Source organism: Xiphophorus maculatus, chromosome 9 (assembly GCF_002775205.1).
Source record: "Xiphophorus maculatus strain JP 163 A chromosome 9, X_maculatus-5.0-male, whole genome shotgun sequence".
In the NCBI taxonomy this organism is placed as follows: domain Eukaryota; kingdom Metazoa; phylum Chordata; class Actinopteri; order Cyprinodontiformes; family Poeciliidae; genus Xiphophorus; species Xiphophorus maculatus.
Window position 1 is genome coordinate 13,594,656 of NC_036451.1, and position 16,680 is coordinate 13,611,335.

At 39.3% G+C, this 16,680-nt stretch overlaps 1 protein-coding gene across 1 annotated transcript; it reads left to right on the plus strand.

Annotated features, from left to right (window-relative positions):
- Positions 1-6,107: 6,107 nt before the first annotated feature.
- On the plus strand, positions 6,108-14,906 carry LOC102232022 (vitellogenin-1-like). Its single transcript, XM_005800490.2, has 33 exons — positions 6,108-6,166; positions 6,435-6,455; positions 6,602-6,753; positions 6,831-7,082; positions 7,181-7,342; positions 7,424-7,572; positions 7,825-7,975; positions 8,065-8,222; positions 8,316-8,481; positions 8,569-8,694; positions 8,787-9,005; positions 9,090-9,307; positions 9,388-9,485; positions 9,563-9,687; positions 9,771-9,872; positions 9,947-10,066; positions 10,152-10,341; positions 10,701-10,794; positions 10,898-11,083; positions 11,165-11,297; positions 11,373-11,589; positions 11,674-12,257; positions 12,349-12,453; positions 12,562-12,765; positions 12,851-12,993; positions 13,073-13,208; positions 13,298-13,421; positions 13,504-13,684; positions 13,782-13,876; positions 14,013-14,107; positions 14,237-14,402; positions 14,496-14,657; positions 14,745-14,906. Exons 1-33 carry the CDS (start codon positions 6,127-6,129, stop codon positions 14,834-14,836), a joined length of 5,166 nt encoding a protein of 1,721 aa, XP_005800547.1. The 5' UTR covers positions 6,108-6,126; the 3' UTR covers positions 14,837-14,906.
- The last annotated feature ends 1,774 nt before the right edge of the window (positions 14,907-16,680 follow it).

Below are 16,680 nucleotides of genomic sequence, written 5' to 3' on the forward strand. Positions count from 1 at the left end.
CTGAAAACTTCTGTGACTCCTGACGTCAGAGAGGCTGAAAACTTCTGTGACTGCTGATGTCACAGAGGCTGAAGACTTCTGATGTCATGAGTCACAGAGGCTGAAAACTTCTGTGACTCCTGACGTCACAGAGGCTGAAGACTACTGACATCATGAGTCACAGAGGCTGAAAACGTCTGTGACTGCTGATGTCACAGAGGCTTAAAACTTCTGTGACTGCTGATGTCACAGAGGCTGAAGACTTCTGACGTCATGAGTCACAGGGGCTGAAAACTTCTGTGACTGCTGATGTCACAGAGGCTGAAAACTTCTGTGACTGCTGATGTCACAGAGGCTGAAGACTTCTGATGTCATGAGTCACAGAGGCTGAAAACGTCTGTGACTCCTGACATCACAGAGGCTGAAAACTTTTGACGTTAGGAGTCACAGAGGCTGAAAACTTCTGTGACTGCTGATGTCACAGAGGCTGAAAACCTCTGACGTCAGGAGTCACAGAGGCTGAAAACTTCTGTGACTGCTGATGTCACAGAGGCTGAAAACTTCTGTGACTGCTGATGTCACAGAGGCTGAAAACTTCTGACGTCAAGAGTCACAGAGGCTGAAAACTTCTGTGACTGCTGATGTCACAGAGGCTGAAGACTTCTGATGTCATGAGTCACAGAGGCTGAAAACTTCTGTGACTCCTGACATCACAGAGGCTGAAAACTACTGACGTCAGGAGTCACAGAGGCTGAAAACTTCTGTGACTGCTGATGTCACAGAGGCTGAAAACTTCTGTGACTGCTGATGTCACAGAGGCTGAAGACTTCTGATGTCATGAGTCACAGAGGCTGAAAACTTCTGTGACTCCTGACATCACAGAGGCTGAAACCTACTGACGTTAGGAGTCACAGAGGCTGAAAACTTCTGTGACTGCTGATGTCACAGAGGCTGAAAACTTCTGTGACTGCTGATGTCACAGAGGCTGAAAACTTCTGACGTCATGAGTCACAGAGGCTGAAAACTTCTGTGACAGCTGATGTCACAGAGGCTGAAGACTTCTGACGTCAAGAGTCACAGAGGCTGAAAACTTCTGTGACTGCTGATGTCACAGAGGCTGAAAACTTCTGTGACTCCTGACGTCACAGAGGCTGAAAACTTCTGTGACTCCTGACGTCACAGAGGCTGAAAACTTCTGACGTCAAGAGACACAGAGGCTGAAAACTTCTGTGACTCCTGACGTCACAGAGGCTGAAAACTTCTGTGACTCCTGACGTCACAGAGGCTGAAAACTTCTGACGTCAGGAGTCACAGAGGCTGAAAACTTCTGACGTCATGAGTCACAGAGGCTCAAAACATCTGTGACTCCTGACGTCACAGAGGCTGAAAACTTCTGACGTCATGAGTCACAGAGGCTGAAAACTTCTGTGACTCCTGACGTCACAGAGGCTGAAAACGTCTGTGACTGCTGATGTCACAGTGGCTGAAGACTTCTGACGTCACAGAGGCTGAAAACAAGTGTTGTATAAAGTACTGAAATCTCAGAGTCAAGTAAAAGTATAAGTACCTCTCCAAAATACGACTTTTGTAAAAGTCCAAGTCACTGACTGGAATGTTTCTTGAGTTAAAAGTCTTAAAGTATCTGAAACTTCTTGTACTTAAGTATTGAAATTACTGTAAAAATGGATGTACTCAAGTAATGCAATGAAAAGTACAAGTAAAAAGTAAAACAAAGCAAATGCAGTTTGAATGACATTTTTTATATTTTGGTAAACTTGTCAAATACACTTAAAATAATGTACACAACCAAGTGCAGGCAAAATTAAACCTGCTAATAAATTGTTCCAGTTTTAAAGAGTAGCACATGTTAATGGTTTGTGGATTTGAACTTGCATGCCTTTCCTATATTCGTTAAATTTTGTCTAAATTGCTATCGCTATGGCTTCTGTCCCCCCTTGAACAGAGGAGTCTAGGTAGCCTGCTACAGTCAACATTAGGCCTAAGCTAAATACACCACGTGTGGAACTGAAACAATGCTAAACAAAGTTCATTTATACAGGTAACGTTACGCTCAAGATTTCACAATAGTGCCTAGTGACCAAGCTATAGTTACTGACACAGGAGGATTATAACCATTTCATAAGAAGTTACCTCGATGTGTTTCTTCAAGTTGGACGGGGAGTTTTTGTAAGATAGAATTTCCACATCTTCGGGCAGGAATAACATAAACTGCATGCGCTACGACAAATCTTTAACACCCACGAAAGAGTATATTGTGTTTAAATAAGGCCATGGGCTCTCGTCACCAGCTGGTGGTTCCCCTGGAGCCGTGTCCGACGTAGTTGTAGTCGTTGTGGTCTCCGTCTCCTCCTCCATGTGGCTGCTGCTGATTGCGAGACTTGCTTTGTGTTTAATGGGAGAAGCGAAACAGGTGTATCCTATTGGTGGTGATGAACAAGCCCAGGCAAGCAGGCTACCGACTTTGTTGCAGTCAATCAGTAGGTGGGGTCAAAACACTTGCGTTTCTCTCTCTCGCTTTTTTGTAACGAGTAACTAAACCACACATTGAAAATGTATCGGAGTAAAACTATGCGATTAAGTTCGGAAATATAGTGAAGTAAAAGTGAAAGTCATCAAAAATTGTCATACTCGAGGAAAGTATGAAGTACTTCAAAATATACTTAAGTAAAGTAGTGAAGTATTTTTACTTTGTTACTATACAACACTGATGTTGAGCCTCCTGCCCAACAAACTTTGTATCTAAAACCTAACTCACCAATTTAGCTTCAAATGTGTTTTCATAATCTGTTTGTAAGTTTAGATTCAGATTCAGATTCATACTTATTCATGTCTCAAATGGGCAATTGATGTTACAGCAAGTATAAAAGCTAAAAGACAAAGTATCAAAAAAAACAACAAAACAATAAAATATACCAAAAAAGACATTGAATATAAATCAATTTGAAACTTATAATTTATCTTGTGTGTTGGTGGAGGTCCTCCTCAACTAGACCTTGATACAGACATGAGATCTGCCCCTGCAACATGGCACAATAATCTGGTTGGGAGCGTACATGTGTGGAAGTAGCCGTCTGGTGCAGTTTTATCTCTCCACTGTTTCAAGATCCTCCGCCATAATCTTTGTATACTAACATTTTGTCTGTCTCTGCAGAGACTGGATCAGAACTGGTAGGAAGACAATTGAACTACATAGCTATAACTTTCCTTGATTTGGCCGTCACTGCCGGATATAGAGTCCATTGTAATAGATTGAAACTGACCCAGAGCAGCCTCAGTGCACAAAATTTTAACAACTGTACAAAAGTACATGTGTTAAAATAGCTTAACTTCTGTAGATTCCTTAAAACTCAACAAAAAGGCATCAAATTTAAGTCTAAAACCAAATACTTGTAAGGTATGTCAAACATCTTTTGGAGACTTAACTTTGTTGATGAGGTCCAGGAGGTAGAGATAGCTAACATGTTACAGATTTCAAATAATTTCTTACTGCTTATCGCCGCACTCAACTTCCTGCTTCCCCTGATGTTTCTATCAAAATAAAAACAATTGGTTTAGTCCAACTTTGCTTTCAAAAACAAAGCAAGCAAGTTTAATTTGAGTTTGAGTTTTCTGTGGAGTTGGTAATGTGACTTTAATCTAAGTTTTAACATGAACTATTGTATTTAAGTTGTGTTAATTTTTTATGTTTTGATTTTGTTTCTGTATGCATTTTAGGAATATATATTTTTGCCATCAATCCATGTAATGTGTGTATACCTGCATTTTATTTTTTATTCACAATTTATAAAAATAGCAACTTACATTTTCTTAGCTATAGTGGATGAAGATTAATTCCTTTAGTATTAGTCTTTATTCATAATTTCTATTTATTATTTCTATAATTTAATTTGTATTAGTGTGTGTGGGGGGTTGGGGGGTTGAGATGTTCCCTTCCTTCTCTGTATTTCATGTGTATGAATATTTCTGTTGAAAGGCTTTTCAACCCCAAATGCTTTGTCTAGCCATTTTATATAAAATGTATTGTATAATTAGAAATTGATTCATTCCAAGAATAAATGTAATATCTGCATGTCTGAGCCCAGATCTACTCTGTGTTTGCATGTTGGTTTTGCCACAGCAGGTGTGATGAGAAAGGACCTGACTAGACAAACTCCTAATCTTTAACTGATGATGGATTAATAGCTCACAAACTGCAAGCCAGGCCTTCTCATTAAATAGCCGACCTCATTAATGGAAGAAAAGTTTTAATTCTCAAAAACACACTCCTGAACTTTGTGGAAATCCTTCTTAGAAGAGTTTAAGCTGTGCTAGCAGCAAAGGATTAGTCAACTTCATGTTAAACCTCACTGGGATGTCATCCTAGTTTGTGTTTGGAGGCAAAAGAACAAACATTTGGCAACACAATGTACTGAAATGCAAATTGTAAAAATCAAGATGACAATATGCTGTGACTGCCAAACTCTTGAAATATGCATTTCTCAACAAACAATACAGATAAGATATAATATATAAGACATTGCAGGCTTGTATTTTACTGTCTCATACTGTAAGTAGTATTTACCTTCCTGGAGAAAACTATCCTCTATCCAGCAGTGTTTAAAACCACAGGCCTGTCTTCCATTCACAGTGCCTATAGAAAAGGGGACCAATTATGCAAAATTAACTTTTTGCATGTTTTGTACTTCCATTTGGGCCTCGAATGCTTCTAAAAACTTCCAAAAAATCCAAGCACTTAAAAAGAAGCATCTAGCTGCTTTTGCTACTACCATATTGTTGGCAGTACTGATTGAAAAATGATGGATATAATAGTTATATACTTGTCAAAGTCAAATGGCTCACTGATCCTAAGATTGGGATTGACTCATAGAGGTCTCCATACTGCCAGATTTTATTAGGCAAGAGTTCAAGTCAAGTTTGATACTTATATTGCAAATATTCAGTATGATGTGTTTGGTTTTAATGTTACTTTAAAAAGATAGAATAATCCGTGTTATAAGAGGTGTTTTTTATGGTTTAAGAACAGTGTGTCATGCGCATACATCATGTTTCTAGAACGCATTGGCCTGGGTCAAAACAAAACAGTAAAGCAAATATGCACAAGATGGAAACGTGAAAACCTTTTGTGGTTTGCACTGATAAAACTGTTCCAGCCTAAAAGCCCGACCTGTTAAAATGACCTGACCTTACTGGTCACAGTGACCAAAGCAAACAAAGAAAGCAAATATCCCACTATTAGGTTGCCTTTCTGAGTGAACTTTGAAATTGATGAAGAGTTATCACAAACATTTATGAAATTAATTAAGAAACATAAATAACTAAGGAACATAAGACATGACAAGAACTGAAAATGTATTAATATAAAGAAAGTTACTTGCATTGTAGAAATGCCAAAACATTTAACAAAAATGTTTTTTCAAATTATACAATTTTTGTTACTACCAGTATAATCCTGAGGCTAAAGAACAGCTTTTTCTCAAGAGCCGTGAAATCTGTCTGTCACGTCCTTCTATCCTCTCTGTCCCCCTGCAGGCACACCCAAACCTGCTGCACCTTAGGAACTAATTAAGGCTTTATTTATTTATCTATTTATCACTGAGAATACCACTCCAATTTCATTATGTTCTAGAAGCATGATGACAAATAAAAATCTTATGTCTGATGTCTTGTCTATGAAATGTAATTTTATTACCAAGTCTTGTTACGTTTGTATTGGCAACAAACACGCAGTTTATCTCCTTAAACAATATATTGTGAAGCCTTTCTAAAAGAAAATATGTAATATTTTGTCAATATTTTCTTTTGAAATAATGTTTACATATTAACAAATACAAATACAGTGTTATAGATGCATAATAGAATGAAGCTGTATTACAGTTTAGACAGAAATTGCTAAATGGAACTTTTTGGTCATGATTTCGGAACAGGACGCTCAGGTTTGACCTGCGTCAAAGAACCAGGTTAGGTGACCCTAACTTTCCATCCTTTGATGCATGTTGCACAAACCAGATTCTGACCAAAAGATAAATAAGTTATCCATCAAATTAAAGGCAACGGGCATATTTGCATAGCACCGATGTCCCTATAAAAGGCTGCCTGTCACCACAGATTGTCACAGCCTCATCAGCCATGAAAGCGGTTGTACTAGCTCTGACTCTGGCCTTCGTGGGTAAGAAGCATACTGCACTAATAGATTGCATTTATTACATTTTCTTTTCATAATTTCCCATAGACTTTTATTATGCTTTGACTTATAAATTGCACATTTGATGTTTTTCATATCTTTTTTAAAATAGTTAAGTGTTTATTGTTGAAACTTTTGGAATAATTTTAGATTTTCTTTAAAGCTTCTGAATTAGTTCTTCCATATTAATTTGATACAATAATTCATTCTTCTTTAATGTTTGACAAAAAATGTCATTTTTTTCCCATCCCAGCTGGACAACATTTTGATTTGGGTAAGTCCAGTATTTGAACATAAACTAAATGATTCAACATTAACATAGCTAAGCTTTTATAGGTGACCACATTCTCTGACTTATAGTTCTAAAAATAACATACATATGTCATGCATTATTCTTACTGTGCAAAATTGTGTTCACAGTCCCTGAATTTGCTGCCGGTAAGACCTACGTGTACAAGTATGAAGCATTACTCCTCAGCGGTCTTCCTGAGGAAGGTTTGGCAAGAGCTGGACTGAAAATCAGGTCCAAACTTCTCTTCGGCCGAGCTGACCAAAATACTTTAATGCTGAAGGTAACAATAAATCAACTAGCAACAGCAATCATTTACCTTTCCAAATACCTAACCAACACATTTTACTTAAATCACAGCTTGTGGAACCTGAGCTCTTTGAGTACAATGGCATTTGGCCAAACGACTCAGCAATCCCAGCAACCAAGTTGACGGCAGCCCTGGCACCTCAGTTTGCGATGCCCATCAAGTTCGAATACACCAATAGTGTTGTTGGTAAAATCTTTGCTCCTGAAGGGATTTCGCCTGTGGTGCTGAACATCCACAGAGGCATTCTGAATGTTCTCCAGCTGAACATCAAGAAGACCCACAAAGTCTTTGACTTGCAGGAGGTTTGTAAAAGAGGCAAACGGTAGCCTATTTAAGAAGTTATTTACCAGTAGTCATAAAACTTTAAAACTAAAACTAAAAAGTTTTCTGTTCTCCACAGGTTGGAACTCAGGGTGTGTGCAAGACCCTCTACTCCATCAGTGAAGATGCACGTAATGAGAACATCCTTCTGACCAAGACCAGGGACCTGAACAACTGCCAGGAAAGACTCATTAAGGACATGGGATTGGCATACACTGAGAAGTGTGAAAAGTGCCAGGAGGTAAAACTAAACCCATTGTGTTCCAAGGTAAAATTGTTCAAAGCTAAACTTTGCATTTAACCCACGACTTGTTTTTGACAGGAAACCAAAAACCTGAGAGGTACCACAACATTCAGCTACACCTTGAAACCAGTCGGTAATGCCATCATGATCCTGAAAGTGGACGTTAATGAGCTGATCCAGTTCTTACCTTTCTCTGAGGATAATGGAGCTACTCAAATGAGGACCAAGTATGTCAAGCATTACTAACAAAATGGAGGTGATATTAGGTTTTAGTTTAACCTCCAAAGAGGCTGGCACTTAAGCCTTTGTGATTTATTCTAATTGTTGGAAGTTATTTTATGATTATTTTCTTTTATTAGAAATAGTATATTTATTGGCTTCTGTACAGCACTTTGGTGCAGTTTCAACTGTTTTGAAAGTGCTTTATAAATACATTTGACATTGACATCAACCTAACATGTTTACACCTTAATTTAAAGGCAGTCCTTTGAGTTCCTTGAAATTCAGAAAGACCCCATTACACCTATCAACGCTGTATATAAACACCGTGGATCTCTCAAGTACGAGTTCTCCAACGAACTTCTTCAGACACCCATTAAGCTTGTCAAGATCAGCAATGCAAAGGCCCAGGTACGGTTTAGACTGCTTTGTAAGACAGGTTAAGGATTATTAAATAATGTGAATACTGGCTTCAAATGACGATGATCGTGTGATATTAGACTGCAGAGGTCATGAATCAGCTTGCCACCATCAACGTGGAGAATCTTCATGAAAATGCACCTATGAAGTTTTTGGAACTGGTACAGCTCCTCCGTCTTGCTCGCTACGAAGATTTGGAAATGTACTGGAACCAGTACAAAAAGATGTCCCCTCACAGGTTCATATCAGCGACCGAACATAACTTGCAAAATAAATAAATGCTTTTAATGATTTTTTTTTTCCAAAACTTAATTTCTTTTTGCCTTTCCAGACACTGGTTCTTGGATACCATCCCTGCTGCTGGCACTCCCGCTGCTTTTAGATTCATCAAAGAGAAGTTCATGGCTGAGGAAATAAACACTGCTGAGGCTGTTCAAGCATTGGTTGCAGCTGTGCACATGGTGACTGCTGACCCCGAGGTTATCAAGCTGTTCGAGGTTGGTAATCTGCACTTTGTGAATAACTCATTCTATTAATAAGAAAGAATGAATGGATACAATATTAATGTTTTTCCACTTTTGAAGAACCTGTTAGCGAGCGACAAAGTAGAGAGAAATCCACTTCTGCGTGAGATTGTCTTCCTTGGATACGGTACAATGGTTTACAAATATTGTAATGAGACAGCAGCCTGTCCAGCTGAACTTATAAAGGTAATTTGACCACATAAATTCAATTTTTCTTCATACTGAGGAAAAACTGGGGGAACTAAATTATGTTGTTAATTACTCATTTCCGTCAACAGCCTATTCAAGAACGACTTTCAAATGCTGTTGCCAAGAATGAGGAAGAAAACATCATCCTGTACATAAAGGTTTTGGGAAATGCTGGACATCCATCTAGCTTCAAGTCTCTCACTAAGATCATGCCCATCCATGGCACTGCCGCTGCATCTCTGCCAATGAGAATTCATGTTGAAGCCATCATGGCTTTGAGGAACATTGCAAAGAAGGAGCCCAGACTGGTTAGTTCTAATATCAAGTGTTTAAAAGTGTTTTTGTCTATCCACTGAGGTACATTAGAAGTTAATCTTTCTTCTCTGAATTAGGTCCAGGATCTGGTTCTCGAGCTCTACATGGACAAGGTTCTCCACCCAAAGCTCCGTATGCTTTCCTGCATTGTTCTCTTCGAGACAAGTCCTTCCATGGGTTTGGTGGCCACTGTTGCCAACTCTGTGAAAACAGAGGAGAATTTGCAGGTGGCCAGCTTCACTTACTCTCACATGAAGTCCCTGAGTAGGAACCATGCAACCATTGATCCTGATGTGTAAGGCAATTGTCTCTTTCTGAATTATCATAAAGTCCTAAAAGATTATGCTAAGTCACCTCTTTATGCCCCTACTGCAGTGCCGCTGCTTGCAACGTTGCCATGAAACTATTGAGCCCAAAGCTGGACAGACTGAGCCTGCGTTACAGCAAAGCTGTTCATGTGGACATCTACAAAAGTAAGACAACATAAAGAGAAGATGAGTTCTATTTTTACTGAAGCATTAGTTAACCTGTTTATTAATATCTATATCAGACTCCTGGATGGTTGGTGCTGCTGCAACTGCTTTTTACATCAATGATGCTGCAAATATTTTGCCAAAAACTGCTGTTGCAAAGACCAGAGCCTTCCTCGCTGGAGCAACTGCAGAAGCCCTGGAGGTAATTGAAAATACAAACGCATGTTCAAAAACATATAGCAGAAGTATTGTTTTTAATGCTGTTGTTTTTTGTTTTCTCTGCAGATCGGAGCCTCTATTGATGGACTGCAGGAGCTGCTTTTGAAAAACCCTGCTCTCGCTGAAAACACTGACAGGATCACCAAAATGAAGCGTGTCATAAAGGCTGTAAGCACCAATCAAAAGAAGAAATATTACAGTCCAACATGACAAAAAAAGCACAACTTTTTTTCTCTCCACAGCTGTCAGAATGGAGATCCCTGCCCGCTGACAAACCCCTGGCTTCTATCTATGTCAAGCTCTTTGGACAGGAGGTTGCCTTTGCTAATATCGAGAAACCCATGATCGACCAGGCTGTTAAGGTACTTTAGAGACAACAGTCAGCTAAACTCAAGGAAAATCAAGTTTTGTCAGACATAGCATAAACTATATACTCGTTCTTTACAGTATGCCAAGGACTTACCCATTCAGGAATATGGAAGAGAGATTCTTAAGGCTCTGCTCGTGTCTGGTATCAACTTCAAGTATGCTAAGCCTGTGCTGGCTGCTGAGGTGAGACGCATTCTTCCAACTGTCGCTGGTCTCCCGATGGAGCTTGGTCTGTTCAGTGCTGCTGTGGCTGCAGGTTCTGTTAAAAGTGAGTAAAACACAATTTAGAATTAATTTCTCTTTAGGCTTTGCATTCTAACTTCATACTGAGAGGTGAGGATGACAGGATGACAGATTATTACACTGCAAAAACACAAAAAAGTATATTTTTTCAAGCTTCTAGTGCTAATATCTTAGTACACTTGAAATAAAAAAAAACTAACTTACAAGTAATCTTTCAGCAAGAAACCAGACAAAAATAATACTTGCTAAGAGTTTGTTGTTTTACAGTGTAAGCATGTTAAGACATAGTGTAATTTAAATGTGACTTCCTTATTCAAAGCAAAAGAAAATCTTGTGATCAGTTTTAAGCAACAGGAAAAGTCAAGAGTTTTTCTGTTTTCTCAGTCAAGCCAAACACATCACCACGCCTGCCCGAAGATTTCCCCCTCCAGAAGCTCCTGGAAACAGACATTCAGCTCGAGGCTGAGGTCAGACCAGCGTAAGTGGCCACTGTCATACATTACATGAAATTCACCATAAAATGATTAATGTGATAAAAAAAAAACAAAAAAAAAAACTGAAAACCTTTCTTTTTTTTCCAGTGTTGCCATGACCACATATGCAGTTATGGGACTCAACACTGACGTTTTCCAGGCTTTTGTGATAGCAAACGCCAACGTCCACTCTGTTATGCCAGCCAAAATTGCTGCAAGACTCAACATCAAAGAAGGAGACTTTAAGCTTGAAGCTCTTCCAGTTGAAGTGCCTGAAAACATCACATTTGTGAAGTAAGCACTTTGATGAATTTAACTTAACCTCTATCACTATCCTTGCAGTCCAGCTGAATTTGTTTATTTTCTCTTCAACAGTGTGACAACCTTTGCTGGGTCAAGAAACATCGAGGAACTTTCTAAAGAGAGAATTACCTACCTCTTCCCTAAAAAACTCTTGCGCCCAAGCTCAGTAAAATCATCCGAGCGAGCTTCCTATGCTGACAGCATGGTAAATTTAACTTAGCCTTGACAGCTACTGTTGCATCTGCAAATAAATTCTGATTGCGTCGTACTTCACTTACAGCTCTCATCCTCCGAGCTCCTTCCTGAGGAAGCAAAATATGTCAAGGCCATTCGTCAACATAAGGTTCGAGCATTTGCCAAGAGGTACTGCGCTAAGAACAAAGGTGTTGGACTGAGGGCCTGTTTCAGGTTTGCCAGTGAAAATGGTGCCTACATCCAAGATGGACTCTTGTACAAACTGGTTGGCCGCCACAACTTCTCTTTCTCTGTGACACCAAGTAAGCACAGGCAAAATCACACTTGAGTATTCTATAGAAGCATGTTGTACACAAAATATATTAATGACTATTTTTTAATTTAAGTTGAAGGTGAAGTGGTTGAGAGATTGGAGATGGAGGTTAAAGTTGGACCAAATGCTGCAGAGAAGCTTGTTAAGCGCATCAACCTGAACGAAGAGGAAACCACAGAGGAAAGAGGACCAGTTCTGATGAAGCTCAGCAAAATCCTGTCTTCAAAAAAGAACAGCTCCTCATCTTCCTCCTCTAGCTCAAGCAGCTCTTCATCCAGCCGTTCCTCAAAGAGCTCCTCCAGCTCTTCATCTCGCTCCAGCCGTAAGATCAGTCTTGCAGCCCGTGCGGACAACAGCAACAGCAGCAGCAGCAGCAGTAGCAGCAGCCGCAGAAGCAGCAGCAGCAGTAGCAGTTCCAAACGCAGCAGCAGCAGCAGCAGCAGTAGCAGCAGCAGCAGCAGCAGCAGCAGCAGCAGCAGCAGCAGTAGCAGCAGCAGCAGCAGAAGCAGCAGAAGCAGGAGAAGCAGCCGCAGAAGCAAGAGCGGCAACTTATCAAGATCCAGCAGCAGTTCAGATAGGACCAGCTCTGCATCAAGCATCGCATCTCTCTTCAGCGGCAGTTCAAGCTCTTCTCGTTCCAGCTCCTCTCGCTCTAAGGTAAAAATCTTCATCTTGATTTTGCAGAAAAGTGTTTTAACACACCAGTATAGGATGTGGGAAATCAGACAGACATGTTTGTTCTTTACAGCAAGTGACTGAGAAGTTCCAGAGGTTACACAATAAGGAGAATCCCTCCAAATCAACTTCCAGAAGCAGGAGCACTTCCTCCAGCTTTGAGGCCATCTATAATCAGGTGAAATTTGGTCATCAGAAAAATTAATAAGCACTTAAGAGGTGTTATTTATGTTCTGTTTAGTTTTAAGTGTGAACCTACCCCATTTAACATTGAGTGTCGCCACAGAAAAAATTCCTCAGGGAAGAGGAAATTGTTGTGGCATTGATCGTCCGTGCTGTCAAAGTTGACAAGAGGATGTTGGGATACCAACTTGCTGCCTACCTTGACAAACCAAACGCCAGACTTCAGATCATTGTCTCCAACCTGTCTGCTGATAGCAACTGGAGGCTCTGTGCTGATGGAGTTGTGTTGAGCAAGCACAAAGTTACAGTAAGGCCCTTTATACGAGATACACAACAAATGTCTATCAGCAACCATAGGTGACTTATTCTAATGTAGTGTTGTTTGTCAACAGACTAGGGTTGCCTGGGGCGAGCAATGCAAGAGATATAGCGCCAATGCTACAGGAGAGACTGGTCTTGTTTCTTCAAGCCCGGCAGCTCGCCTCAGAGCGTCCTGGGAAAGATTGCCTTCTGCCCTGAAACGTTATGGAAAGATGTAAGAAACTCTACATCACCTAGGAGTCCATATCAGGAATTTTTGTACAGTTTCTGAGATTTTTTTCATTTCCTTCAAGGGTCAACAAATATGTCCATTCCAAAGTACTGTCAGACTTGATTCACACAAAGAAAAAAAACAGCACCAGGAAAATCTCAGTCATTGCAGTTGCAACTTCTGACAGGACAATTGACTTCATTGTGAAAACTCCAATGGTATGAAAAGGATTAGACTTTGTTGTCCAAATAGATAGTGTAATTAATATTCTGAGTGCTTTTATAATTGAAATGAACTCTTCTTGCAGAAATCTGTCTACAATGTCACTGTGCGCCTTCCCATGTCTATGCCCATTGAAGAGATCAAAGGTCTCACCCCATTTGATGAAGTCATTGACAAGATCCACTTCATGGTTTCAAAGGCTGCCGCAGGTAATGCCAAATATTTCTTTCATAAGTACAGATACCTTTGTCTGGCAAGTTCAGACTAAGTGTGTTTTCTTACTCTTTCCAGCTGAATGCAGCTTCTTTGAAGACACACTCTACACATTCAACAACAAGAGCTACAAGAACAAGATGCCTTCCTCTTGCTACCAGGTTGCCGCACAGGACTGCACTGATGAACTGAAGTTTATGGTTCTCCTGAGGAAAGATTCTTCAGAGCAACACCATATCAATGTCAAAATTTCTGAGATGTAAGTTTCCAGGGCAATTTAGAAGACCGCTTTAGTCTCCATACACAGGACGATCAAGAACCCAAAACAAACAGGGTTTTTACTTTTATGCTTTCAGTGACATCGACATGTATCCAAGGGACAACAACATCATTGTGAAGGTCAACGAAATGGAAATTCCCCTCACCAGCCTGCCTTACCGCCACCCAACAGGTTACTATGAATAGTCCTTACTGTTTTATTTAGTATCACACTAATATCTGCAAACTACAGTTGCACCTGATAATTTTACTCTATTTCTGAGCGTCGTTACATTTTCTTAAATTACTGCATCATGAAACTGTTACAGCTTCCATTGAGATCAGACAGAGTGGAGAGGGCCTTGCTGTATTTGCACCTAAACATGGTCTCCAAGAAGTCTACTTTGACAAAAAGACATGGAGGGTAAAAAAAAAATTCTGTTTATTATTAACTTTTCCCTTGCATACTCTAAAAGATTAGAAGAGAGGTTTTAGAAAAACCTCAAATGTAGTTGATATTTCTGTTTTCTAATGTCCCGATGTTGCATTGCAGATCAAAATTGCTGACTGGATGAAAGGAAAGACCTGTGGACTTTGTGGAAAGGCTGATGGAGAAATCAGACAGGAGTACCACACTCCCAACGGACGCGTGGCTAAGAACTCAGTCAGCTTTGCTCACTCCTGGATTCTGCCTGTTGAAAGCTGCAGGGATGCCTCTGGTAAAACCCAATATACATCTAGAAGTTTTGCACATGAATTAATTGTGTGTTGCCTTCTTTGAAAACTGACTTAACAACATTGTTCTCCTGCAGAGTGCCGTCTGAAGCTTGAATCTGTGCAGCTGGAAAAACAATTGACCGTTCATGGTGACGATTCCACATGCTACTCTGTTGAGCCTGTACCTCGCTGTCTGCCTGGATGCTTGCCAATCAAGACCACCCCCGTCACTGTTGGTTTCAACTGCTGGTCATCTGGTGAGGTTTTTTTTCTATAAAAAGGGGATACTCCATAAAACATTTACAGTGCAATTTCTTACTGGTGTATTTTCCTTGTTTGTGCAGATTCTGAGAGCAATGTCTATGACAGAAGTGTGGACCTGAGAAAGACTACCCAAGCTCACCTGGCTTGCAACTGCAACACCAAGTGCTCTTAACTACATTTCCTTTAAGTCACTATGTGTAAATTTTTTCTGTAACAATAAATAAACTGCATCTTAAAATTCAGTCATAGTGGTCCTTTAAATATGTGTGTGATACATAGATTTATAAATGATTTTAAAAGGGAAAAAGCTCAGCTTAGTCTGGGAGTCAACATTTTTGAAGGTCAGACACTTTCCACTTAATTTAGGTCTGAAAAATGTGCAGAACTGAAACTAATGTTAGGTTTTAACTCAAAAAGCAATAAAACTGCTTCAAACAGAATTCAAATACATTGAAGGAGCCTTTCCGACTCACCTCTTCCCTCCTGATGTATTGATCAAATTACCGACTTTGCCTGAATTCACTCCACATTATTTATATCACTGTCATAAACAGCGTTTCCCCTAACACTGGAGCAGCCTTAAAAACGTTAAAAAAAAAGACGAGATGCTAACCAGTGTTTTTTCATACATATATGACGGTGCGCCATTGTTTTAACTGAGTCTAACTAATGGTTAGACTCATAAAGCGATAATTGACATCTTTCTAATCATACTTAAAAATACATGAACGTAAATCTTCTTACCTTGAAAAAAGTGTTCGCTACAAATCCCCTATTACACCGAGGGCTGCCAGTCACCGCCGATCCACCGCCGCCGCATCTTTCCTCATTAAACGTTATAAAATAAAATGACAAGTGCTACTGTCTAAAGTAGTAGCACTATCCAATGTGTGGCCCTAACTGCATTTTTAAAATGATACAAATCTGTTGTTTAGTATTACTTAGGGCAAAAATGACAAAAATGCTCTGAGAAAATACTAGGTACAACAAAGTGTTTATCTTTTAATAAGCACACTTGTAGGATCACATCTATTCCATGACTTTTACGAAAAAGTCCAATTTGATGGACTCAAATATGCTTTTAAGTTATTGAACTTGACTAACTACAGCAAGCATTTCCAAAGACATTCCAATTCCGCATTGCTTCAATTAGAGAAGTTTTAGTTTTTTGTTTGTTTTTTCAATTAAGACCAAAATTATTTGCCATTTTGTCTTTATTTTCATGGCTGACTTGACAAATTTGGTCCATAATCTGACAAAATGTCAGGATGTCAGTGGTCACCACGTGTTTGAATTTATGCTTCACAATGCCCACCAGCACCACATAAAGGGCAAAAAGAGGTAATGCAGGTGAAAGATCAAAAACGGCTAATGAAGTACGGTCAGAATATCATATTTAACAATGTGTAATGAGTCATTTAAGTATAAAGTGTGTGATTTCATATTAGAGAGTTACGGTAACTGTCAGAAACCTTAACAAACCACGTTTACAATTATAGAAACACTGAAGTGGTTTGAATCTAACACATCATGTACTTTTATAAAATTTACACCCTCGTACACATTTACAAAAAAAATCAGTAATTCATATTCTAATCAAATTGATATTAAAACTAGGGAATGATAAATTGTTCATTCTATTTGTGCTACATTCACATTGCTCTGAGATAAATAGCTGCTTTAGTGCTACATTCTAAATCTTGGTCAGAAAAACAATATCTTAACAAGCTCTACCAAGGAATTCCTCTTTTAGGCTATATGAACCACCATTAAACACTGAGCACAACTAAGAACAGTCCAGCTGAAGAGAAATATGTTTTCTCCTCCACAACTGAACAGAGATTAAAAAAGGTCCTCATTCAGTTTCAAACATAAAATATTACCCTCAACAACAATGATTACAGTACCACATAAATAAATAAATATTTTCCCCCAATTGTTTTAAAACACTAAGAATATAAAATAAGAAACCTTTACAATTCATTTTGTTTCAGTCATTAACAAGACATATTTGGC